Source organism: Lygodium microphyllum, chromosome 13, assembly GCF_053477565.2.
Source record: "Lygodium microphyllum isolate KBCC chromosome 13, Lygodium_microphyllum_v1.1.10, whole genome shotgun sequence".
Lineage (NCBI taxonomy): Eukaryota > Viridiplantae > Streptophyta > Polypodiopsida > Schizaeales > Lygodiaceae > Lygodium > Lygodium microphyllum.
The window spans coordinates 103,325,716-103,353,616 of record NC_141147.1 but is presented as its reverse complement, the minus strand read 5'-3'; the positions used below and the strand labels follow the sequence as shown (position 1 = coordinate 103,353,616).

Genomic DNA, 27,901 nt, shown 5'->3' with positions numbered 1-27,901 from the left:
CATAACAAAAAGAATCCTCTTGCTCCATAAGAGTTAGAAAATATGAAAGCCTTAATGAAACAATACAAAGAAAACATCAGGAAGGCACAAGAGACAATGAAATTATATACGGATGATAAAAGCATGCATGTGGATTTTAAAGAAAGAGAATTGATATTTTTAAAAGTACCTAAGTCTCGTTATGCTTCTCTTAAGGATGGACATAATAAGCTTGCTCATCACTATTATAATCCATATCAAATCAAAGGAAAGTTTGAGATCTTACTTACCAACTTGATTTACCTTCAACCACACGCATTCACAATGTTTTTCATGTGTCTCAATTCAAAAAATACATTGGCCCTGCTATACAAGTTTTTAATAAACTACCTCCTCTTGATGAAGATGGCTTAATCATCTATGAGATGAAAAGATTATTGACAAGAGAGAGAATGTTCTAAGGAATTGTATTGTTATAGAATATATTATCAAGTGGAAAAAAATTGCCTATGAAAAAATCATCTTGGTAACATGCTTCATATTTAGATCAGTTTCCATGGCTTGTACAAGAAGATAATTAGTTCATTTCACAATAGATAGCTTGCTATTATAATTTTCTGTCATGAAAAGACTTGACCTATTGACATGAAAATTTTAATGATATGAATGAATATCTTATGAAACATACTTCATTTCTATATCTCATAAGTATCATTCTGACATTTCTATCCAAAGTTATGAATCATTACTACCCTGTTCAAGATAGAATTCCAAATTTCCCCTGTTTTAAGCTTATTTTGGAGATTCTTTTCAATGGAGACTATCTTATTCAACAGACAACTTCAACAAGGATATTCAGCATTGGTCTCTTATTTTCTAACATTTACCATTCACTTGTCCTTTCAATCTTCAAAGTTTTGAGGACAACTTTTGGGCAAGGATGGATTGTAATAAAGCAATTCTCATGCTAACTTAGTTAGAAAATTAGTCCATTTTAAACTAGAGTATAAAAAGCAAGAGGATGCCAATGTAAAAGATCTTTTAATCATTTTTCACATCTCCACTTCTTGAAGCTTGAAGGTAATTCCTTCCCCACCATTGTAAGGGGTGAGTTCCTTGCAGCAACTATCATCAAATCATTCTCAAGCTCCCATGACTTCAACATCTCTTGTAGCTCTTAGTTGTAAGACATCTTGAATTAAGAAATGGCAAGCTATGGTTCTCAACATTTCTCGTTGTTTAGCATTTCTTGTTAGTCTTCGTGTAATTTTCTGTAATTTCCATTGAAGAGGCACCTTTCATTACAGAAAACTACTAGTCCTAAGTTCTTATTCCCATGAATTTGTATATGATGCTGGCACTCTTTTGTTCTGTACATTATTTTGTATTACAATTATACTTACATTTGTAAAATGGCAGGACCAAATAAATTGCATCATGAACAAGTTTAAATTCTCATAATAGGGAGCCCAAACCTAGCAGAATCAGTAGGTCTCTATTAACCCTAGCATTGCCAATGAAAAAATGAGAATTTCCCGATTTTTGCAACCCTAGTCTCTTCCCAAAAGATGATGTGGCATCAGAAATTCCTGGTAAAATGTCACAATGTCATCTCAAGAGTGTGTTTTTGAATAATGTCCACTCCCTCATGCCAAGACCTACGTTATTCAGAGTCTCCCCTGCATCAAAACCAGAGTATTAGACCTTGCTCTGCTTCAAAAATAAATAACAGCAACAGCCCAGGTGCAAATATAGTTCGTCAGAACATACCAGCATTGCCTTGTAACGATCAACAAGATATTTCGGGTCAGCTTTTGTGCTTGTGTAAGGATCCAATTGATTCAATGCCTAGCACAAAATGACAGCCAAATTTAACCACAAAACAGAAAATTCTGACATTACAACAGTTTTGAGGTTATGTATAACAAAGTGACCCACCTCAAACCATTTTGAAAGGCAAGGCCTGCCTTCGTAAATATCAAAATTCAAGAGCTCCTGGCTCAGATACTGAAATCTTTCCACAAAAGGAGCATATGCAAAATCCACCTGCATAATTGTTACATCAATTGGTGCTCTTAGTAAGCAATGAACTGCCAACAAAACCTCCAGTTTCATAGGGTTTACAACCACATTACCGCACTGATTTGACCAAGGAAAAAGGGCCCTTCATTGCTGAACTCTCCAAGTGCAGCTTCCAAATGATCCAATAATGGGCCTGCCACAAAGCAGATGTTGACATGTGTAAGTAATCATTCAATGAGGTCATGAAATGTCAGTGCAAACCAAATTTTTGAAACTACATATATACTGCAAAATTTGCCAATTCCACATGCCAAGTGTCTCCTTAGCTTCTTCCTTGGTGGCCTCCTTGTTTCTACAGGCTGTGAAAAATTTTCTGTTGAACTCATCAGTGTGCTTCAAAAGCTCTTTTGCGGCTGCTGCTTTCAGAGAATTCTGCAGAGCAAAGATAAGTTCCAGCTCCTCACTGCCAGTTTCTTTAAGAAAAGTGAGCAACTAAAGCATATACCTTCACTTCAAAAATTCAAGAGATTGTCTTACGTATTCAAAGAACAGATCATATCATTTTTTATCATCGTATTCTATGATCATACTTAGAGAAAAGTTATGAAGTTCAAGAGATGGTCTTACGTATTCAAAGAACAGATCATATCATTTTTTATCATCGTATTCTATGATCAAACTAAGAGAAAAGTTATGAAGTTTCTAAGTATCATGGATAAAATGAGCCACTTATGAGGAAAGAAAAACTCCACAGTTAGTTTCAAAAAGATGGTATGATCCGAGATTTACAGATGCATAAACTGGACTGTCTATGATGCAAGCTGAAGCATTCTGAATTTCATAAGCGACCATATTGTGTAAAGTAATGTGAATCATATATGAGTGTAGAATTGTTAGGAATCATGTCATGGGTAACAAACTTAGAACAGCATGGGGGAGTCAACTCCCAGAATTCAGGAAATTCAGTACTTTTGGAGAAGTATTCAATTGGAGAGAGTCGAAGCAGGCCTATGGGGGTTGTGTCAAAGTAACTCCAATTGAAGGCCCACATATCTTTAGAGAAGAACCACTGCACTTGAGCTATCTAGCACAGACAGAGAGAGGGGTCATTTTTTTATTAAAGAAGCTGAAGGAATGGCCTTACATTTGTATTGTTAGGTTTTGAGTCCTCTTCATTTGAGACAAGCACTCCTGAAAAACCACCTCTATCCAGTGGTGCTGCCTCTCACTGCTGTTCTAGTCAGTGGTCATGCATTTTGATGCTTCCTCTAGCAAAGTTTCACCTTCTAAGTCCTATGTTCCTAAAATATCAGTTTACCTCCCTCGACTTTAAAATGCCAACAGACTTGGAATTGATTCTGTCAGCAAACCGTGTGTTGATTTTCTGCCATATGCATTACCATGATTGCAAGCTCGCGCTGCAACAGTCTCTTGAGACACTCCAAATTCACTAATATCTATAGAAATATCTTGGGGATGAGTTTTTTTGGTGCTGACATGGCGAGCACTGATGGAGCCTTTGACATGCAATCAGGCACCAGGAAAGTGATCATTGACAAGGCAGATAGGCGCCAAATATATGAATAGATCTATCAAAAGGTCCATGAGTTGAGTTTGAAACCTAAGTTTTACATACACACACACATATAAGCTTAAGTGCTGATGAGCCATATGTGAGCCGATATAGTTATGCCTTGTAACACAGTTGTATCTGTCTAAGCCATATTGTAAAAGAGGTTTAGACACTTACCCTCTATGCAAGAAGCATGAGATGTGAGGCCTATTCCACAACAATATCCCATCATCTAAATGAGGCACTCTATCTAGTTTGTGCCTAATATCATGTAAAGAGCAATGCATGTCAACAGCATAGCTTCTCCTGCGCATTCTTCATAAAAGCTAGAGAGCTGCAATGTATTCAGCTAGAACTTTGGACAAAGCAAAGAAAGAAGAGTACTAGGCCCACAAAGAGCCCAAGATCAAATCGGTCCCTGCATAACGGAAGGAGCAATATAGACGTAATCAAACTCACATAAAAATGAATTGTATGAACCTGCCACTGGGCTCGATTGTGAAGAATTTGAACTTTCGGATGTTTGCCAAGTGGATAGTCTTTCCTAAGCTGAGAGGTGATCAGTCTTGTCACAGTGGAGTGCCCTAATTGAGGTGTAGTTTATGAAGGAATATGAGACACACAAAACTTGGTCCTCAGTGAATGATACCTAGAAGAAAGGTTAGTAGATGGTTGTCCTCCAAATCAAGGCCATAATGTCTCAACAATGTCTCCATTGTAGGAGTAGCTTGAGAAAACATCAAAGGATCCAAAGATGAAGTGATCTGAGCCATCGTGAATCAACGCGTGACATTTATTATAATCAAGAAAAAACCAAGCAATCCGTGATAGCCTCAAGTAACTCTTTGGAAGAGCACTAGCTTTGATACCATGTGGAGATATATTGGGGTTTTCAAAAGAAAACACTATGTATGACCACGATTTAAATACAAAGCACTCAAACCCAAACACGAAGACACAAAAACGCAAAATGCCAAAATAAAAAAAGAGAAGAAAAAGAATATAGCTATAGAGTGAATAAATGAATGTTGTAAATGAATGAAAGAGTGTACAACATGCTCAAGGGACCAGTGGCTCTTGTGGGAGCAAGCTAAGAGAGGTGTCGATGTGTGTTGTCCACCAAAGAAGATCCCAAGTGCTATAACCACCAGTTAGAGTTGAGATGAGGCTGAAAGTGGAAGGGTGCAGGTCAAAAACCAAAACAAAGTAGTCTCCCAGATTGGAACTAGTAAACAAAGCAATATAACTGCCGGAAGATGATGACAGTTGATCACCTGCAGCAATCTAGAGCTGGGCGATAGCTGGAAGAGAAAGATCTCATGCAGGGCAACCTGATCAGCTGCAAAAACAGATCTGAACATATGTCCAATGACATCAACAAGCCGAGGCAGCAACCGTAGACTGTAGGGCACCTCCAAGATGAAGGTGACAACTGGTGGATGACCTCGACAACAGCCAGAGAGGAGGCAGCAGCAAATTGGAGTGAAACACAAGTTGGATGAGTTACCATGCTAATGGGCACCAACCTAGGATCACGATAGTAGCTGGAGAAGGCGCTGAAGGATGGAGGGCACCAACTGATGGAAGAATTGGGGCAATCTGTAAAATAGGGATGAATTAAGTGGCCAAGCAACCTCCTATTTATAGATTTGGATCCTCCCAAAGTTTGGGTGTTTATGGATAGAAAACTTTGGTATAGTTTGAGTTTCAAGGCTATTTCAATGAGCTGATGAAAATTTGATGTGTAATACATTTTTTTAAATTTAACACTACCAAGACTAAGTATCATGCTCTATATGATGGCACCATAAAGGTTGTCTACTTGAGGAGCTTGCTAGTGAAGCTTCAATTTCCGTGGAACATTCCAATTGTGACCTTCTACAACAATCGGAGTTGCCATTGCACTAGCTAATAGCCCCATCATCAGTCCAAAGACAACGCATATTGGAGTGCACTATCATTTACTAGAGAGTAGGTTCAGCTAGGCACCATCCACCTAGAGTTTGTGCCTTCATTGAATAATTTTATAGACATCTTGACCAAGCTCGATCCTTCAATCAATACTTGCTTCCATGGATCAGTGTAGATGCTCCCTCCCCTTCTACTTCAGCTTGATGAGGATAGCCTGGTTAGGCCATTTGCAACCTGGAGTGGTCCCCAATCTCTGTTGACCCTTGGACACGCATTAATTAATTAATTAATGCATGTCTCTAATGTCACCATTGTCACTTATTGGCCAAACAACTGTCCTAGGGTCAAAACTAACACCAACTTACCACCAAAACCCACTTGGCAAAACTTATCACAACTTTTGTCTTTGACATGCGTTGCATCCTCAAGGTCCTTATCCTAATACCATGAAATGATTGCCATGTGCATCCCATGTGATTACTAACTTAATCAAACGCTATCAGCAAGATTAAAGCATCTTAGAATTTAACTTCCCCGTGATACACACCCCCCTTCAAATCTTTGCAATCATCCTCAATTGCACTACATTGTGCCAAAGGAAAAGCATATTGCATTGGAATTTCCATAAGGCATCACAATTACAACATTGGACACTATTGTCTAACCATGTCACATGCCCCTAACCTACTGAAAATTTTCAACCAACATAAACATGATGTAAATTTGAAAAACAATCTCAAACTGTTACTAAAAACCCATTGGATGCATCCATAACTCATGTTTCTCAATTGTTCTAACTTCACAACCATAGTAAAGCATATTCTTAGCATAAACCATGGCTGAAACTATCAATGGCATTTACTAATGTGTTGTTGTCTATGGAACCAACTTTAAACCATTGAAAGCTGGCATAATTTGATTATAAACCGATCATTTTCTGATCTAAGAACCGATCACAAACTGTTGCAAATGTGACCCCAAACTAGCTACAAATTGATTGCAAAAACGGATCCCAAAAGTGACCATAAGCGGTTCTCAAATTAATCAAAAACTGAGCTGAATTTGATCAAATTTTAATCTCAAAACTGAGGCAAAAACTCGTGCCCACCTAATCATGAATTGATCCCAAACTAATGCAAAAGTATAGTCTTTGAGCCCTGGTAACAACCATACTCATCTGCATACATCTCACAATGGCTAGTACACTAAGTAGTGACCCCATGGCAAGCATACTATCAGCACAATACCTTGAAAGCATACTAAATACATCCGAGATCCACTACATACGAGAGCTGTCTACAACTAGAAGAGAGAAAGTGCTACCTCCCCCTTGAATACTCCAAACCCTTGCTCTGCTAAACCTAACTGAGCCCAAACTGAAGTCAGCTCTAACTAAAAGGCATCTAGATAAAGCTACAACAACTGAGGATGGTCTGCCAAGTCATCCTCTTCCATCCATTTTGCATCCATTGATGAATAATTTTGAAACTTCAACTACCAAAATCTCATCCAGCTCCTCAATCTCAAGCTGAATTTCACCAAATATATCCTCTAGCACATCACCACAAAAGGCCTCAACAAACTTATATGAAAGGCATTGTGTATTTGCCAATGTGGAGGTAATTTCAGCCGATATGCCACATCGTTGATCTTCTCCAACACCTGGAAGGGCCCATAGTATCTCATACTCAACTTCAAATATAACCTCTCTCTTCCTTTCATCTTTTTTAGCCTTGCCTCTTCAAAATGCAGCAATACATAATCACCCTCTGCAAACTACAAAGCACGTATATGGCAATCAGTTGCCTACTTTGCTTTTACTGTGATCTCTGAAATGCATACTTTATCTTTGCATAGGCTGCATCCAAGTTTTCCACATAATGATCAACCTCAAAGATCTTATCCTTAGTCTACAAGATCTGCAAACTACAAAGCACGTATATGGCAATCAGCTGCCTACTTTGCTTTTGCTGTGATCTCTGAAATGCATACTTTATCTTTGCATAGGCTACATCCAAGTTTTCCACATAATGATCAACCTCAAAGATCTTATCCTTAGTCTACAAGATAGGCGGTACCTTCTTGCTACCCTCAACCACCTCAAATGGAGCTTTGCCATAGTGGAACTATGCATTGCATTGTTGTATGCAAACTCAACTAATGACAAATATTGCTCCCACTATGTCTTGTAGCCTGAAACATAGCACCTCAAAAGATCCAACACTGTGGAATTTGCTTTCTCAGACTTGCCATTAGTATGCAGATAGAAAGATGATGAGAATTTTGGCATGATACCCATATTCTTAAACAATACCTTCCAAAATAAACTCGTCATCCGAGGGTCTCGATCACCAATGATCGACTCTAGCATATCATGATACTTAAAGATATGTTGCAAAACAATCGTACCATATGATCAATCATTATTTTCTTCGTTGTCGGAATGAAATGGTAATGTTTGCTAAACCTGCAAATGACAATTGGAGTACGAGAAAGAGAACAAAAATGGATACGATCATTCAATTTGTCCCAATGCGCTTGTACGACTATCAACTCAGCTTTCTCATTTGAAGAAAGCTTGGAGGAATCACGAGCTGTGGGATGGTCTATAGCCTCGGTCACAGCTCTACCAAATCATAAGACTTCAAGATGGCAAGTATCATTATGCGTCAAATGTAGTAATTCTCCCCATCAAGCTTTTGATCTATAGAAAGAGCCGGCAACACAAGGACCTTGCAGTCCATAATAGCCTAAAAGTCCACGCCAATTTCAGTCGGCATTGTAAATAGAATGATCTGCACAAAAAACAAGCACAACCCCCTCTAACTCCGTGCACGATGCCGCTGTTTGCTAGGGCTTCCTCCGTTCATCCATTTTACCCATCGGAAGCGATGAAAACTCAAAATCTACAGTAAAAGGCTGAAAACATAGCCTTTACACCTTCATGAACAGCAAAGACCTGCAAAAAACAGCAACTTCGCTCCTCCGAGCACAACCTGTTCACCACAGCCTCCGAAGGCTTAAAACTCAGCCCTCCTATGCTGCTCTGATACTAGGTCAAAGTGCAATGAATATGGAAGCATAAGAACAAGACTGAAAGAAAATGAGCACGAGAGAAAGAGAGAGAGAAAAGAGATGAAAGAACACAGAAATCTGCAATCAATGAATGTTGAACTGAAGAGGGCAAATGTACAAGAGTTGTAGATGTATCTTCTCGAGCCGAATCTCTCCCACCAGCACCTAGAAAAAAAGTGTGTGGGGCAAGCTGCCAAGTGGGCTAAATAGGAGAAAAGAATGCAATAAAATAATACAGTCGGCTAGCAGAAAACCGGCCGACTTGATCAAAAACTGCCGACTACAACATAAATGAATAAAATAATCAGCGATCAGTCCTCTAGCTGCCACATGGCACCATCACCTACCTGACAAACTACCCGTACATTGTGCTTGCTGAAAATGCCCACTAACTTATAGAATAATAAATAATTCCCTCCGAGAGAATTGATTGCACCAATGGTAGCCTGAGAAATGCTAGGCTAGAGGATGAATAATATCTAACAAAAAAGACTCCGTGCAAGGCATTCTTTGGCTCTTGGCCTATTACTTCTCACTTCGGAGTTTTCGATAGTCGTGCTCATACGCACACTCCTAATGACAAGATAGAAAAGCTCACCCCTCGAGCTGATCTCTTGATCTTTGTGGGCTATTCTTCCAAATCAAAAGCCAATTGTTTGTTCGATCCTCGAATGAACAAGGTGATCGTTCGGAGGGATGTCGTCTTTGATGAGAGAGATGTAGTGCAATCCTCTTTATTGGACTCTTCGTCCTCACCTCTGCTCACATCATTTGAGATCGTACATATTGAGCCAGGTCTACTGCCCACTTCTGATATTCCTGCAAATACTTTGGCTTCCATGCCTCCTCCGCGAGACCTGTTATCTCACTAGTGCCAACAAACCATACACGATTCAGAGACCCTTCCACCAAATTCTTCTCCGGAGAGCCCTAGAAGGTCTACACGGCTCACCCCTCGGGCATGATATGTGTTGTTGTTGACAACTGATTACATTGCACATTCAAAGACGAATAGTTGACACAAGGCTCTCCAGGACCCTCTATGGTGTGAAGCCACGGAGAAGGAGCTAGATAGTATTGATCAAAATGGAACTTGGACATTGGTGGATCATCCTTGTCACAAGTAGGCGGTCATCGGGACAAAGTGGATTTTTTGGACCAAGCTAAAGGTTGATGGTACTTTAGACAAATACAAGGCTTGCCTTGTGGTGCAAGGTTTTAAGCAAAAGCATGGTATTGACTAGAAAGAAACCTTCACACCTACTGCTTGGTTGACATCATTTTGTTTGTTGGTTGCGCTCGCCACTCACCACGGTTGGCCGATCTATCAGATGGACGTCAAAGTGCCTTTCTAAACACTTATTTGGAGAAGGAAGTCTCTTCCGCTAACTGGACTGATAAGGTATTTCGTTTGTGGAAAGCTCTTTATGGATTGAAGCAAGCACCAAGGTCTTGGTACCATAGAATGGACGAGTTCTTATGATCTCATGGATACCATTCTACCCCCTATGATCCAAATCTATATGTGCGCGCTACTAGCACGAGGATCGGCTATATCTTGTTGTATGTTGATGATATATTACTGACTGGCCCAAATTCTGCAGCTATTGCAGATATCAAGAAAAAACTTTGCTCTACATTTGAGATGACCTATTTAGGTTTATTGTCTTATTTCTTAGGGATGGAGATTATTAGATCCGAGGAAAGTATCTTTTTGTCACAAAAATACACCCTTTAGCAGGTAAAATAGTATTGCATTGATCAGACACGGCCTATGGCCATGCCTCTTGATCCCACGATCCATCTACATAAAGATATCTCAGGTCAATCTTTTGATACTCATACCTATCATTTTCTTGTAAAGAATTTACTCTGGTTGATTCACACTAGGCCAAGTCTTACATACTTTGTTAGTTTTCTTAGTCAGTATTTTAGCGCACCTAAAATGTCTCATTGGATTGCTCATCTTCATGTGTTAAGATATTTAAGATATACCTATAATTATGGACTAACTTATGGCCATGGTTTATGCTTGTAGGGATACATTGCTTTGATTGAGTGGAAGATCCTAACACCCAATGTTCCCACGGTAGCTACCTCTACACCTTGGGCATGGCATCCATCTCTTGGGCTAGCTATAAGCAAGAGATGGTGATGGCTTCCACGGCCCAAGCAAAGTATCGGGCTCTCTTCGATGGTACTATGGAGGCCACACTACAATTTCCTTGCGAGTTGCCCACAGTTGTCTATTGCAACAACTAGAGTACCATTGCCCTTGCAAGCAACTCTATCATCACCCCTTGGACATGGCACGTTGCGGTTCATTTCCATTTCATTGGAGTGCAAATTGAGCTAGACACTATTTGCCTAGAGTTTGTGCCATCTAATAACAATTTTGCAGATATTTTAACCAAGCCAGTCAACAGGCCAGTTCTACAATATCTTCTACCACGGATCAGCTTGGATACACCCTCCTCTACTTCCAATTGACAAGGAGAGGGTGCTTATCTCTTACATCTCCTTCCAGTTTGAGAGCAGGCAGCTTCCTTTTCTTAAGAGTAACAGTGATTATGCTTATAGTTTTTCCCCTTCAGACATTTATTTATTTTGTATTGTACATTATGGACATTTATAACTTCATCCGTACTGTCAAGATGACATGATTGTAAAAGGACACTTGGATAAGTGAATAATTCCCCTACGAGGGCACTATCCAAGTGACACCATTGCATCACATTTTGCATGAGCATGACAACTTGCACCTTCCTTTGATTTTCCCCATGCATTGACGTTCTGTTCATGTAACCATGCATATGTGCACATTTATCCCTTTTCAATCACCCTTGGAGTGGTTGACATTGGATCCATCCTTGGCCCGATATCCTAGCCTCTCCGGGGCGATCACTTGGGCTCCCTTCGTAAGATAATCGTCTCTATAGTCTTGATAGGTCACTACGGAGCCGACGTACACCCTATGCTTGATGCCCCGGCTATTTTGAGGGAAGAAGCCTTGGGATAAAAGAAAATAAACATAACAAGGGCTTATTTCTCACAGCTCAATTTTGGACTTGAGAGGAGGTGTTGAGCTAAAAATGCATTAGCCTAACTTAAACATCCCCAAAACACACTTAAATAATGAAGAAACCATCTTATTTTTTTTTAAAAACGCGATCCTAGAGGGTTATTGTGTCCCACATGTACAACCCTAATTTGGATGCCCCAAACTTTCTATAAATAGGTATGCACTTTACTACTCTCTCTCAATCTCGTTTTTGTAAGTTTCAAGAGCCATATCTCTACTGCCCACACCATCTTTGCAGAGGACATCGCAATCAGAGCTTCCCACAACCATCTACTACCATCTAGTGCCTTATTTCAACCTCCATCTCCTTCATCCATTGCTTGCACTTGCATCTAGAGCTCTTCTATTGTATACTACTCTTCACTCACGATATATTGTATTTACTTGTTGCCAACTGCACACACCCTTCTAAAGGCTGCGTTTGCAGTCTAGAGCTGCCGCCCCAACATTCTCTCTTCTCCCCAAGCTGCATTTTCTATTTGTGGCTGCTGCCTTGACCCTCTCTCTCCTCTATTTGTTGCATTTGCATAAAATAGCTATTGCCCACTTTACTCTCTCCTCAAGTACCTGTGTTTTGTCTCTCTCCTATACTACCATCTACATTAGATCCAACCTTCCCTGGCTGCATTTGCTGGTGTTCGACACAAGGAGGCTACATTGCTGCAATTCGAGAACCGTTCAGAGTATAACACATTCTCCAACTCATAACCTTTGCCTTGATCCCAGAGATACGAGAATTCGAGATTCAATATTCACTACATAGTGCATTTATTGCATGAGCACTGCATATTCAATAGTCATTCACTTCATTATTCATTGTGTTTACTGTCTCTGAGCCACCCTAACCCTAATTGTGTTCTGTGTTTATTAGTTTGTGCTTTGTCGTATGATTAGTTTTGTGTTTTCAATGTTTAGAGCATTTCTTCACAAGGAGATGGCTCTTATGCCAGTCAAGAATGCGAAGGCACAACCACCAAGGTAAAAGTTCACTTGAATGAATAAACAAACCAAGAATGTAGTAAACAACGGTTAAATGGTAAAAATATGTTGCGAACAACGGATGCGTGGTTTGCGCGTAGCGAATAGAAGAAGCTCCCTCTTTCTCTCTTTTACTCATAAAATTGCATATGACTCATGAGAAATTAAAAATAGACTAAAAGAGAGGGTAAAGTAAGATGAAGCGACACAAGATTGGGTACAATCTCCCCCCGACATGAAGTGGACAACTCCCTTCATGCCGTATTTATAATAATATTATGAAATCTTCTTTGCCCAAGATTTAGGCCCTTTACAATCACCTTTGCATAAAGAGTTTGAGTGTACTGGAAAAAAGATAGAGTAATCTGAATGAATGGATGCTAGCAGTTGTGCATCCCACAACTCTCTAGAACCATTAATATTTTATTGGACATATCTTCTAAAAATCTATTTTGCTAATAAATATTTACAGAGGCTATGCGCACGCTTTATAAAAAATAGCGGTGCGTCTAATACAATAATCCAATAATTGCCAAATAAATTCTTAAGGAAATAATCTTTAAAATGCTTGCGCGTGGCGCACCTTTCCAATTCTCCTTGCTCTATACATCAGCTACCAAAAATTCAAAAAATCATGTTAGAATAATAACCAACTGAATAATTGCAGCTAGCCACATAAATCAATTAATTTGGAATTCCATACAATTAATTCACGAAGACGTTAATACTTCTGTGGATAAAATGGTATCACCCACGTTCACACTTGCATCGACGCCCAGAAAGGATAGGCGTCCCCATCGACCTTCCGCTTAAGACAATTCTTAGAAACGTGCCCCGCATTGACGGAGAACTATTTAAGGCGCTCATCCCGCCAACGTACACACAAAGGAGAACCATTTAAGACGCTCATCCCTTTGCGTAGGTGCCACTTGGCAACATACCCCCGGGGTGGAATAGCAATTGTCCTCAATTGCTATTGGCTGGATGTGGAGACAATAAATTAAAAAAATATCGCAAATCACGAGCATGCATCCATTGAGCTTCCTCAACAGGGTGATTATGGAATTTGACAAGATAACAAGGATAAGTATTTCCAGTTCTAGTGGTTATATAGTTAACATCAATAATTGTTTCAAGGATTAGGATTTCATGGTCATTGGCAATCAAGGGTGGTGAGTCATAAACAGGGTGAACATGAAGAAAACCTTTGAAGGGACGTAAAAGACTAATGTGAAAAGTGTTGTGGATTTTCCAATGATGAGGTAACTCTAATTTATAAGCATTAGGATTAATACAATGGAGAATTTTAAAAGGTCCATAGAAATGAGGAGCTAATTTTACATTCGGGTTCTTTTCTACACTATGGAGTCTACATTTTTCAACACGTAACCAAACATAATCTCCTTCTTTATAAATCATGGCTTGCCTCTTTTTATTTGTTTGTTTCACATATGATTGTTGGGCCTTTGCTAGCATTTGTTTAACTTGCTCATAAATACCTGAATGATTTTGAATCCAATCGTCAACAGAAGGTATTTTTTGTGTTAGACGAAATGTGAGAGTTAGCAATTTGTGACCATAAACAATTTCAAAAAGTGTCTTTTATGTAGCAGTGTGAGTGGTATTATTGTAAGCAAACTGTAAAAGGTGCAAATGATTATCCCATGTGGCTGGAGAAGAAATTGCGTAAGCACGGATTAAATCCAAAATTGTGCTATTTGTGGCATCTATTTCATCGTTAGTCTCTAGATGAAATGCAGAGCTAAAATCAATCTTAGTTCCTAAGTTAGTAAATAATGTAATCCAAAAATTATTACAAAATCGAGGATCTCGGTCGGACACAATAATTTTCGGCAATCCATGGTGCACAAAAATATGCTTGAGAAATAAGTTAGCGGCTTGTGTAGCACAAGGTCTTTTTACAAGCAATGAATTAAGCTTGTTTAGTAAATCTATCAACTATGGTCCATATCATATTATTCTATGAAGAAGTTTGTGGTAAACTTGTAATGAAGTCTATAGAAATCTGCTTCCAAGGTGAATTAGGGATAGGTAATAGAAGTAATAAGCCATATGACTTAACATGATATCTTTTTATGCGTTGACATACAATGCAGTCAGAAACAAAATTAGAGACATCACGTTGCATATTTGGCCAGAAAAAATCTTCGTGTAAATTTCTAAGTGTGGAGATAATACCACGATGTCCCATATAAGAAGGCTCATGTACTTCTTGCATAATGAAATGACGAAAAGGATTAGTAATACATAACATTTTTTCATAAAACAAAAAACCATTGGAAACAGAAAAGTTATTAGTAGGGATCCATTGATTGTTAGATAAATTTACCCAAACATCATGAAAATCGGGATCTTGAAGATAAGTATTTTTCATTGTGTCTAACGAAGAAGTAGAAATGACAAAAATATTGTTTAATGATGGCCTACGGCTAAGTGCATCGGCTATGACATTTTCCTTACCTGATTGATATTGAATGAGTGGATGAAAGGATTGAATAAATGATGCCCATTGTATGTGTCTATCAGATATTTATAGTTGTGACAATAAATGTTTAATACTCTGCTGATCGGTTTTAATCATAAACTCCGAGCCCATTAAATAGTGCTTCCATATGCGCAATGCATGAACTACGGCTAATAATTCTTTGTCATATGTACTATTTTTAACTTCAGAAAGTTTTAGTTTACAACTGATTGTCTTGCATCAATACTGCACCGATGCCAGAACCACTTGCGTCAGTAACCACAAGAAAGAATGGTCGATTGAAATCAGATAACTGCAAAACTGGTGCGTGTGTGAGTGCATGCTTAAGTATTTCAAACGATCGTTGTTAACCGTCGCCCCAACGATAAACAAGATCTTTCTTTAACAAAAGAGTTAACGGTAAAGCAAGCAATGAAAAGTTTCTAACAAATTTTCAATAAAAGCTAGCTAGTCCTAAAAATAAACGAACTTCATATACATTTTTAGGTGTTGGCCAAGACTTAATTGCTTCAATTTTATGTGGATCTACGTGTATGCCTTTGGCAGACACGATATGACCTAAATAATCTATTTCAGATTGAAAGAAAGAACTTTTATCAAGGTTAGCATATAGATGGTTTTGTTTTAATAAACTAAACACTAAAGATAAATGTTCTTCGTGTTCTTTTTCAGTTTTACTGAAAACAAGAATGTCATCGAAAAAGACTATTAGACAATGCTGAAAATGCAAAAATATTCTATTCATCATTCTACTAAATGTAGCTAATGCGTTGGTAAGTCCAAAGGGCATTACTAAGAATTCATAATGTCCAAATTGTGTACGAAAAGCTGTCTTAAAAATGTCAGGAGTAGACATACGAACTTCGTGATATCCTGATTCTAAATCAATTTTACTAAACACTGTTGCTCCTTGTAATTTATCTAGAAGGTCGTCTACTTTAGGTATTGGATACCTATTTTGAACCGTTATTTTATTAAGTGCTCTATAATCTATACACATGCGGTAAGTTTGATTTTCTTTTTAACTAATAATACAGGAGCTCCAAAAGGCGAACTACTTGGACGAATTAATTTGTGAGAGTGCGCTGCGGAAGAGGGAATGCGAACACGAAGAGAGAGAGAGAGAGAGAGAGAGAGCAGAAAATAAGAAAGAGAAATCTGCCCTGACTGAAATGAATGCTGAATACAAACGGGAAGACGGAAGGAGACTAATCAGTCCCTGCACGCAGCCCACAGCGTCAGTGAGGGCACCAGATCAGGCTAATGATGATGGCAGCACCACCACGGGGGAGAAGGAGAGTTGGAATCTGCAAGAAGACAAGTGATCAAGTGGAGAGGGAGGCTGCATATAAATAGGCAAAAGGACAAACCCTAACCCTAACCCTAAAATGGGCGCAAACCCTAAAATTGCCCTAAAATGGGCGCCCCACAACAGTGACCAAAAAGTGGCCGGGCAGCCACTGGCTGCCCACTAAAAGAGGCCAAAAAGAAATACACATCCTAAGACAACCAGTCGAGAGTGACTAGCCTCCCCCATCATAACATATGACAGACATGTTAGAGCTCCTAATGTCCTCATCTGACTCAGACTGAGACTCACAGGCAGGAGATGACAAGGCATGACAAACATAACTGCTAACACCCCCTCTCAGATCCTGGATGTGGCTGAAGGCCAAGGGAGAAACGGATCCTGGGGTGGCAAGAGAAATGCCAAGGTCAATGAAGTCCGTCGATGTAGACTGCCGCTGAAGGAGCTCCTCACGATCCTGGGAATCCACCTCTAAAACACTAGGGGCCAGGGAATCCACAGCCGCATCACCGAGATCGTCCCCCGCTAAAAGGGATAGGGGGTACGAGGGAACCACCGGAGGAGAAGGTGGGGGATGGAAAGGAACCTGAGGAATAGAAGGTGCACAAGCGGAAACGGGTGTAGCAATAGACTGCCGCGGAGAACCTTGCATCAAAGAAGGGGAGTGGAGCCTGTAAAGCCCGCTCTCCTGCCAACCTGTAGATAAGATAGCTCCTGTAAAAGAATCCTCAATAACAACGTCATGCTCGGTGAATATCATTCGTGTGCCAAGCCTCGTAAGGCCATAAACTGAGAGAAGGGGAAGACCCAAATCCGGAACATGTAGAGCCTATGAAAAGGAGCTCGAAGGCCGGTCGGTAAACAAAAGCAATGTGCCAACACCACTAATAGGCACCGATAAAATGTCACCAACAGTGACTGAACCCTATGATGGACGGAGATCCTGTAACAAATCACCTCGAGGAGTCATATGACTCGAAGCACCACTGTCCACTAACCAAGGCCGTGCAGAAGACACTGCAACCACGGAAGAAGGATCCTCCTCCAAAGCATGGATATGAAGGAACGCTGACTCATGGGTAATAGCTGATGTAGAGGTAGAAGAAGGCTCCGATGTAGATCCACCCTCCGCTCCTAGACGAAGGTGAGGGTACTTCTTCCAGCATTTCTCCTCAAGATGTGTCCCTTTCCCACAGTGTGGGCACTTCGGTCTCTCTGAATCTGAGTCAGAGCCTGAAGAAATGTCCTTCTTCTTAGCCTTTGACTTCTTCTTCTTCTTCTGTCCTCCCAAACCTGCAACAAAGGCTCTAGTGGAGTCGGATCCACTAGCACTGACCTCTCTGAGTCGCTCATCATGCTCCAAGACAAGCAGGGATAGCTCCTCCCATAAAAGTTGGGCACGGGTCCTCGAAGTAAGAAGGCTGGTGTAGAAGACATCAACCCAAGGCGATGGCAGCTGAGTCAAGAGAATCATAGCCATGTCTTCAAAAGATATCGTCCCACCAAGGGATACAAGCTCATCCCTCATATCCTGTAATCTGTTAATGTGGTCCTTCATGGAAGGACAATCGTCAATAGCGAGCATCCGCAACTTCTTTTCAAGAGATATCCGATGGGCAAACGTCTTCTGTTAATAGAGAGACGCGAGCTTTCTCCACATGTCTGCTGCAGTCTTCAACTTGTGAACATGAACAAGGACAGAATCCTGCAAACTCAGAAAGAGGAAAGATCTGGCTCTAGAATTGAGCCGATCCCATAAGGCTGCACGATCCATAGATGTCCCATCTGCGGGATCCACCTGAGCCCGGGGAATAGGAACAGAAACAAGCTCCCAAAGATCGAAGGAGTCCAAGATACACTCCACCTTATAGGACCATAGAGAAAAGTTGGAGCCATCCAACCGGTCCTCTTTGGGCAGCTGAGGAAGTACGGGTACCTGTACAGGGGGTACCAAAGGCTGCATCTTCAGCCCACTGGAAGGGGCTCGCCGAGATGCATGAATAGAAGGGGGACTGGAAAGAGGAATAGACTCCGGACGACGGTCCTCGTGATAGAAATCACGCCTCCATTCAGATGAGTGTCGAGACAAAAGCTCGTCATCTGAGTCATCAAAGCCCGTAAACTGATGAGAAGACATCTTCCAATCTGCAAAACACCAAACACCAAAGAAAACTTTGCCGATGCCGAATAATGACCAACAGTATGGTCAGCAATCACCAAAACGCAAGCGAGGGAGGCCTACAGACACCTGGAGCTGCAAAACGCAAGGTTGTCTGATGAATATCACCAAGACAGAAGCCGCCAGCACCAAAACACAGACTGGGAATAGGTCGCCAGCAGGAAAAGAGCCGCCTGGAGATGGAACAACAGCCAGATCAGCAAAACGCAGACTGGAGGAATGTCGCCCAGCTGTAGGAGTGGCTGCCCTGACTGAAAACGCAAGCAGGAAGTGGTGGTTGATGACGTGGCAGCCTCTGAAGGGGCGCCTGCAGCAAACGCAAGGATGGTGACCCCCTGGAAGGGCCGCCTTGGCTGTCAGGAATGAGGCCAGCAGCAAACGCAAAGATTTGGGTGATCTCCCGCGTAAATCTCAGCTCCGTGTACTCTCCTTCGGCTCTAATACCATGTGAGAGTGCGCTGCGGAAGAGGGAATGCGAACACAGAGGGAGAGAAAGAGAGAGAGAAAGCAGAAAATAAGGAAGAGAAATCTGCACTGACTGAAATGAATGCTGAATACAAACGGGAAGGCAGAAGGAGACTGATCAGTCCCTGCACGCAGCCCACAGCGTTGTGAGGGCACCAGATCAAGCTAATGATGATGGCAGCACCACCACAAGGGAGAAGGAGAGTCGGAATCTGCAAGAAGACAAGTGATCAAGTGGGGAGGGGAGCTGCCTATAAATAGGCAAAAGGACAAACCCTAACCCTAACCCTAACCCTAAAATGGGCGCAAACCCTAAAAATGCCCTAAAATGGGCGCCCCACAACAGTGACCAGCCAGTGGCTGGGCAGCCAGTGGCTGCCCACTAAAAGAGACCAAAAAGAAATACACATCCTAAGACAGCCAGTCGAGAGTAACTAGCCTCCCCCATCATAACACAACATGACTGCTAACATAATTTTCTACTTAGAAGTTCTTCAATTTGCTTCTGAATCTCTTTCTGTTCTAATTGGTTATGGCGATAAGGAGCTTTGCAAGGTGGTTGACTACCAGGAAGTAAATCAATTTGGTGGTCTTCAGGTCATGATGGAGGAAGTTGTAAAGGTAAATCATTAGAAAAGCAATCATTAAATTTAGCAATAAAATGTTGTTGCCTTGGAGTTAGTTCAATTTTTGTAACTTCAACTTCATTAATCCATACTAAGAAAGCTTTAGATTGTTTATGCAAAGCTCGCTTCGCCTGTGTATGACTAATAATTGGAAATAATTCGGTTTTTGTTAACCCTTCGAGTAAAATTTGTTTACCTTTGTACTCAATGTGCATTGAGTGTGTGTTGTAATCAATATTGGGGTTGAATTGGTGACGCCATGGCATTCCTAGAATTACATCAGCAGATTGCAAATGTGCTACTAAAAAATTTCGCTTTTCCTTATAAGATCCAATACTAATTTCTAAATTATGAACTTCTTTAGTACCATTATATCGTTGTCCTAAAAATGCAGCCTTAATTTTATAGGCAGATGGAATAGTTTTAAGTTGTAATTTTCTAACTACTTTTCTGAAACAAAATCATGAGTACTACCATTGTCATGCAAAATAGACATATCATTATTATTGATTTTACATCGCATCTTTAATAAAGCATGCATAGAAATTTTACCAGCAAGGTCTTTAGGTTCGTTAGAATTTTCGCCCATAAGTGTAGCCTCATCAAAGCCGGGCATTGCTTCAAAGTCTTTGTTGGATTCTTCAACTCCAAGAAAGTTCAGATGCGCCGTGAGTTTCTTCCAATCACGGGTGTTGCCCATGGGACAATGACTCGCAATATGACCAGGACGCTTACAATTATAACAAATTACATTTTTGGAAATGGCATTGGAGGCACTTGGGTTAACATTTTTAGGTTCACCAGATTTAGGAAAATTTAAAGGTAGATTGGGAGGTTTAGAATTGGAAATTGATTGACCATGGTTATTAAGAACATTTCGCATCCGTGGCCGTCGATTAAAACAATTCTTTCCATATTGAGAATTGAAGTTACGGAAAGAATTAAAACGAAAGTTGTTACCCATGTTGTTACCGTTGGATGCCGGAAATTGCATTCGGTCTTTAGACTACTTCTTTTCAGCATCGTGAGCTAGGAATATGGCTTCGTCCAGATTATTGGGTTTGAACATGTTGACTTCGGCTTGGATAGATGGAATTAAGCCGGAAATATACTTTCTCTTGAAGATAGACTCAGCCACTGGCTCCACCATTTGGAGCTGCAAGAGAGTGCTCCAAAATCTTTCTGTGTATTGAGGGATAGACTCACGTTCCCGTTGCATGAATAGGTCCCATTGTTGTTGCATGCGGAGCTGGAATTGTGCAGGGAGAAAATTTGCAAGAACCTTTTTGCGAAAGTCATTCCATGTGAGAGGACGATCAACGCTTTTACACGTGACATCCCACCATAATGCAGCTTTCTCAATAAAATAATGAGATGCACATTTAATTTTATAACTTTCTGAGTATTTCTCATTGTCAAAATAAGCTTCGAACTAACTTAACCATGACAGAATTTTGCGACCATCTTTAAGACCATCAAAAAAATTAAATTTGAATGTACGCTTGCTTATCTTGGACTCCTTTCGACTAGCGTGGACATCCAAAGTAGCGTTGATGGCGCGAACTAGGTTGTCGTTGTTGGTAGAAATTTCAGTGGCAGGACACTTGAGGGACTTCAGTTCTTGCTCCAGTTGTACGCGGTGTTGACGCTCTTCTTCAAGTTGCATGGATATTAAATCCATACGCTGCTCCAGAGTTGGCTCGGAAAGCAGTGATGCAGAGTCAAAATTGGCCATGATTGCTTGATAGAGAAATCCGGAGATTTAGGATGCCTTGCAAATGAAAAGACACCTTGCTTGTCGTTGAAGAATTTTGGCGTGTAAGACCAAAATTTTAAGCGGTCTTTGGACAAGAAATTATGGATGGAAGTAGGCAAGAAAGGCAGAAATTTTTTGTGGGAATTTTGTGAAATTTATGAAGTTGGAAAAACTGTGCGAAAACTGCCTCTATGGAAGAGATAGTCAGCTGTGACTTGTGAAGATTTGCAGAGTCTATGTATGACACGAAGTAAGAGAAGATGAAGTTGATTATGTAAGTGGTAATGTAACTTACTTAATGAGGCTTTAAGCCTTAAAAAACTTGACATTTTAGGACAAGAGGACGTCGTGGATGCTGCCATGGCGGCAAAAAATGGCCCCCCCTCCCCCAAAAATCAAAATTGAGCTTAAGCTCTTGATCAAGCTTAAGCAAAGCTTTTAATTAAGTTTTAATGAAGCTTGCTAATCACCTTGAAGCTCCAGTTCTTCACGAAACATGGCGCCATGATGTGAGAGTGGGTTTTCTTCAATGTCTGGGAAAATAATAGAATTTCTTGATTGTGATAGAGGGGTTGGGGGTTTTGAAGGCCTGGGAATCCAGCCATGTAGTTGGTTCGCGATGAGACGGACCATAGTGCCTGTTTGCAGCAGAGGCCTCGCCTTCACGCCAGAGGGTAGGCGATTGGAAGCCCAAGAGGTAGACTGGGCTCTGATACCACTGTTGCGAGGATGCGTGGTTTGCACGTAGCAAATGGAAGAAGCTCCCTCTTTCTCTCTTTTACTCATAAAATTGCATATGACTCATGAGAAATTAAAAATAGACTAAAGGAGAGGATAAAGTAAGATGAAGCGATACAAGATTGGGTACAATCTCCCCCCGACATGAAGTGGACAACTCCCTTCATACCGTATTTATAATAATATTATAAAATCTTCTTTGCCCAAGATTTAGGCCCTTTACAATCACTCTTTGCATAAAGAGTTTGAGTGTACTGGAAAAGAGATAGAGTAATCTGAATGAATGGATGCTAGCAGTTGTGTATCCCACAACTCTCTAGAACCATTAATATTTTATTGGACATATATTCTAAAAATCTATTTTGCTAATAAATATTTACATAGAGGCTATGCGCACGCTTTATAAGAAATAGCGGTGCGTCTAATACAATAATCCAATAATTACCAAATAAATTCTTAAGGAAATAATCTTTAAAATGCTTGCGCATGGCGCGCCTCTCCAATTCTCCTTGCTCTACACATCAGCTGCCAAAAATTCAAAAAATCATATTAGAATAATAACCAATTGAATAATTGCAGCTAGCCACATACATTAATTAATTTGGAATTCCATACAATAATTAATTCACGAAGACGTTAGTACTTGTGTGGATAAAATGGTATCACCCACGTTCACACTTACATCGACGCCCGGAAAGGATAGGCATCCCCGTCGACCTTCCGCCTAAGACAATTCTTAGGAACGTGCCCCGCATTGATGGAGAATCATTTAAGGCACTCATCCCGCCAACGTACACACAAAGGAAAACCATTTAAGGCGCTCATCCCTTTGCGTAGGTGCCACCTGGCAATAAAATACCTCAACTGAAAGGAAAGAATGGACGCCAAGATAAGGAAAAAGGATGCTCAATCTCAAGAGAGAATATATTATCTTCATCTCCATGCTGATGGAGGCAAGAAAGAAACCTACATACCACATGCTTTGGATATTGTGTTCAATAAAAAAGACAGCTAAATGAGTGTTAGATGCAGTAGAAGTAAATGAAAGAAGAAAGTGTGCAGTAGAAGACTTGAAAAAGTGTGGCTAAGCCTAAAGTAACTAGCCTAAGGTTCCTAAGGATAACCTAAGATACCTAAGAAACTATCCTAGGGGAGGATAATAACCGAACCAATCAAAAATGCCATGAGGCACTAAGGGGAAGATCCAGGATCCGCTGCATTAGTGGCTAGCCACTAATGAACATGGATACTAGGAGATGGAGAAACTACGGTACCTCCTTGGAAAAGACATCCTCTCAACCTCCTTGGTGTGCCACTATCACTACCGAAAGGGATTGACGTTGGTTTGGTAGATAGTATTTTGTCCTCCAAATCAAGACCATAATGCCTAAACAGAACCTCACGCCGATGGCTCTTGTCAGAGCAGGCTAAGGGAGTAGTCAGAGTGTGGCATCTACCAAAGACAGATTCCGGAGTGTTGTAACCACTAGTCAGAGCCAAGATGATGCAAAAAGTGGAAAGGCAGCAGGCTGGAAACCGAAATGCAGTAATCTCTAGGGCTGGAACTGGTAACCGCAGCAATGAAACCACTTGAAGATGATGGCAGCTGATCACTAGCAGCAATGGGAGACTAGATGATAGCTGTAGGAGGAAGATCCGATGTAGACTAAGCCTGTAGTGCAATAAACACAAGCTACATGATGCTCAAGAAAAGGCTAGACAGCAAGCCAGTAGCAATGGATAGGGCACCAAGGGCTGGTGATGATGTGGCAGCAGTTGCAATGGGCTAGACAACCACTCGAGGGAGAGCTGATTGCTGAAACTTGCAAGACAAGGGATGTGGTTGAATGGTGGGCAGCTGGTCTATTTATTGATGAGTGGATCCTCTCAAATTAGGGTTTGGCTTATGCGACACAAACACTCTCTAAGACTTCACACCATTTAATGAAACTTTGGGTAATACATGTTTTGGGTTGTTTTAAAGAGCTGATTAGTTTATGATGTGTTTTTTTTAGCTCAACATGCGCAAAGAATTCAGGCATGCATGAAGTTCTGCTGATGTAAAACAGTGAACTTGCAGCAGATCTGAAGACATTTAGCCATTTACAATAGAGGTGACCTGCATGCAAAGATTGGAGAATTCTGAATCTGAGGAATTCCCTAGCAACTACTGCTCATCTCCAATTCTTCCAAAAATCCGAATACTTTAGGCTCTGAAATTGCTGTTACACAGACCCAATTTCAGCAGAGATTAGTGTTTGCATGGCTGCCTTGGGATGAGTGAATGAAGAATTCAGGCATGCAAGAAGTCTTGCTGCATCTCTCATCCCGAGTCTGAAGAATTCCCTGGCAACTACTGCTCAGCTCCCTTTCTCCCAAGGAATTGCTGTTATAGACCTAACTTCAGCAGAAATTAGGGTTTAGGTGCGAATGTATTTGGTATGCAGCAAGTGCATGAAATGCAGAAACAAATGTATCCTGAAATGGCTTGTGATATACAAAATCCCATGGCTTCAAGATTGACAAGGAGGAGTCAGGTCAAAAGGGAGCAAAATCTGAAAAGTATGGGAAGACTTCTTTTGATATTAAGAAAAAGCAACATGAACTGAATGATTTCAAGAACAGGGGTAAGACCCAAGGAATTGTTTGCTGCCCATAAATGCTATGTATGTAAACAAGTTACAGGAGGGACACTTTACAAGGACTCTCTGAATAGACAGCAAGTTGAAAATGCTGAAAATAAGGCTGATAATAAGGGTAGAAGCTTAGTCCCCAATGTACTTAGTGAGCAGCCAGGCAATAACGGAATGGAGTTATCTAGAGCATGGGGCAAGATTAGAGATGCTTTGATATTCTTTCATCCTAGCGCTCCAGAAAATTTCATATCCACTAACATGGCTGCAAAACTTGGTACCAAAGAGGATGAGTGGGACCTATGGGTGACGTTGGTATGGCATGCCATGGCCATGCTGAACCCGTGACACCTATTAATGGGAAAGTTTATTTGCACATTCAAAGCTATGTGGACACCATTTGATGGATGTGATGTAGTGCTTAGTGTGCCATGGTGTCATAGGGTGCATGCATTGGTTGACACATATGCAAAGGTGGTGACCAAAACAGCAGCAAGATTTTCCCATTTCCCTACATATGGTTGAATTTCTATGCCTACAGATCAGAAACTTTTGATGTTTGCTCAAGAATCATGGTTCACTCAAACCAATTCATTTGCTCGAAATCATTTACTCAATATCATAGATTTCCTAACTGTTAACAACTATGCATCGACAATTGATCACCCTTTAAACCTACATGAACAACTTAAAAAAGAATAGATAGGCAATCTTGCCACCATTCCGTGGCTCTCTATTTAATTATCCCCCAGGTGATGAACTAGTTCTTTTGCAACTTTAGGTGTACCCTACCATACAAATACCATCCAACCCAAATTATTTAAGTTCCTTCAACATATTATGTTCATTCTCATAGTTTATGTGAAGTGGAAATACGAGAGGGAGAGAAAATGAAAGAACTTTGATTTGTGTTTGGCTTATATAAACAAATAATCAGTAGATAGGATTTCTTCGACCCTTCAAAGCATTATCCAGCTTGGGACCCTCCCTTGTTTCGTCAGGTCCTTGAGGCTTACTTATCTCAACCAGTCCTTTCTGTCTTTCTACCAGACTGACGGCTATTACTTTACTTTAGTTAAGGTTTCTTAAGAAGGATTCGAAAGGTAAATGCAAGATCAAGCACCTAGATGCCCCTAAGACTTCAAGGCACACAAGACTGCCTTGCATGCATTATCATCTGGCTCCGTGTGAACCGAGTGCCCTCCAAGGACCAAAACCTGGTGGAAGTAAACATAACCTTTTGCAATGAACTGACCCAAAGCACAAAAAAACTTGGTTTGGCCTCGAATGCCATGCAGGTGTCAGACCTAGCAACAAATGTAACATAGCCACATGGCTTACACACAGCATGCAAAAAAACATATGCAAGCTTACAGACACCTGAGTGCCTTTCAGTCACTCTTCTTGTTACTTTCATTGGCTTAACTGCTTTAATTGGAGTACATCACCTCTATCATTCAAACTGACTTAGAATATGACATAGATTATTATGCTGACTGTAGTCAATACAGAATGACAGATGACATTACAGATCTCAAGGAAGGGCCTCACACCTGAGGAAAGAGTGAAGGCCCTTCAAATTTCTGGTCAATATATTCGAGCAAGTCCAGGCTTTCTCCTTTGACTTCACCATTATGCTCCAATGATGGAACCTGATGAAGCAAGTGTAAGGTCACATTAAGGCTTGAGTTTACAGATGTAGCCATGCATGCACACGTTTACATATATACATATGCAAAACCATTGAATTTGTGCACACACATGCAGGGAGGCATATTTGGACAGTGTCAACAGTAGCTACAACAGTGAATAATGGCATACCTTCCCTGGTGGGTAGACCTTCTCAAGGTACCACTTTGGCTTGTCAGCAAGGTTGATCGCAACAAGCTCAACATTTTCTAGACCCTGCAACAATCCGATGTGTCGTTGCAATAAGTGGAGGTTCTTGGCAGCACCCGTAGATGTAGAAAACACTCGCAGACAATGTTTAAGACAGTAAAATGCCATGAGCCTTAGGAGTGAACACAGTTATATGTTCACCTTGAAATTTCTAGCAATCCAAACCCTTTGAGCATATGGGCAAGTTAAACTGATGTATAGCCTGCTTTTAATACCAAAAACCAGAGCCAAAAAAATGAAAAAAAACTCAGAATTGGTGAGTGTACAGCAGGCTACTCAGGATAGTCATTAACTAATTTTACAAAAAGTTTGTTTGACATTTTCCTGCGTGGGAAAAAGGGCTTCTTTCCCTTGTTTTTATGTATAGTGTGCAACATCATGCCAGGTACGGTTCGGGGCAGGGGGACTGCCACCCCGCGAGCAAAAGCTTATCGATGTTGTCCTAAATCACAATGTGGGAGCTATAGATTGAAATTGTCTAAAACTTCTTGTGTTAGCAGTTGCACTTGCCTGGGCGTTCCATTGAACAGAGCTGGTGGCTCAGACTTCGAGTCCAAGACAGGTAAGGCTGGTTGTGTTCTGAGATGAAGAAACCCGAATTCAGTGATCAAACAGTCTCAACCTAAATACACGCTATTAATTTGTGCAACAGGGTCATCACCATTTCTCCCAAGCCGAAAAGAATTAATGATCACACAATCCGAATAACAGACAGGCACAGAGAGAGAGAGAGAGAGAGAGAGAGAGAGAGAGAGAGAGAGTACGCGACAGCCATGCTCACGTCGATAGACGAATGCGAGTATAATTCACAGAAGCTGAGCCGCCGAACGATAATAAACGGGTGATGAATAAAATTGTAGGCTTCTGATATATTAGTAATATATTAGTAATAAAATGCCTCCGTAGCTTGGTGTGTAACCGGCCTAATGTACTAAGAGAAGGTGATCATAAATTTCACACTATTAATTATAATATCATGAGCTTCTACAAGGGAGGGACCACATGCCTAGCTACGTGCAATTGGGAGTAAGGCGCTACTGGCTTGATGTATGCGGTGCCTCTCCAGTACAACAAAAGCTCAAAAAAAGAGCTACTTTTCTCACATGCGAAAACATCTAAAACTTCTTGGTGTCATGAATTGTGTCACCTATGAAAATATGTCACGCCTAA

At 40.7% G+C, this 27,901-nt stretch overlaps 1 protein-coding gene across 1 annotated transcript; it reads right to left on the bottom strand.

The window, feature by feature from the left end:
- Nucleotides 1–1,108: 1,108 nt before the first annotated feature.
- Nucleotides 1,109–27,604, bottom strand: LOC148026997 (glutathione S-transferase L3-like). Its single transcript, XM_087691541.1, has 10 exons — nucleotides 27,496–27,604; nucleotides 27,242–27,310; nucleotides 26,873–26,933; nucleotides 26,654–26,737; nucleotides 26,386–26,484; nucleotides 2,313–2,433; nucleotides 2,115–2,194; nucleotides 1,918–2,025; nucleotides 1,750–1,827; nucleotides 1,109–1,658 (listed from the first exon to the last, which is right to left on the bottom strand). The coding sequence occupies exons 1-10, from the start codon at nucleotides 27,504–27,506 to the stop codon at nucleotides 1,647–1,649; spliced, it is 723 nt and encodes a 240-aa protein (XP_087547667.1). The 5' UTR covers nucleotides 27,507–27,604; the 3' UTR covers nucleotides 1,109–1,646.
- Nucleotides 27,605–27,901: the final 297 nt, after the last annotated feature.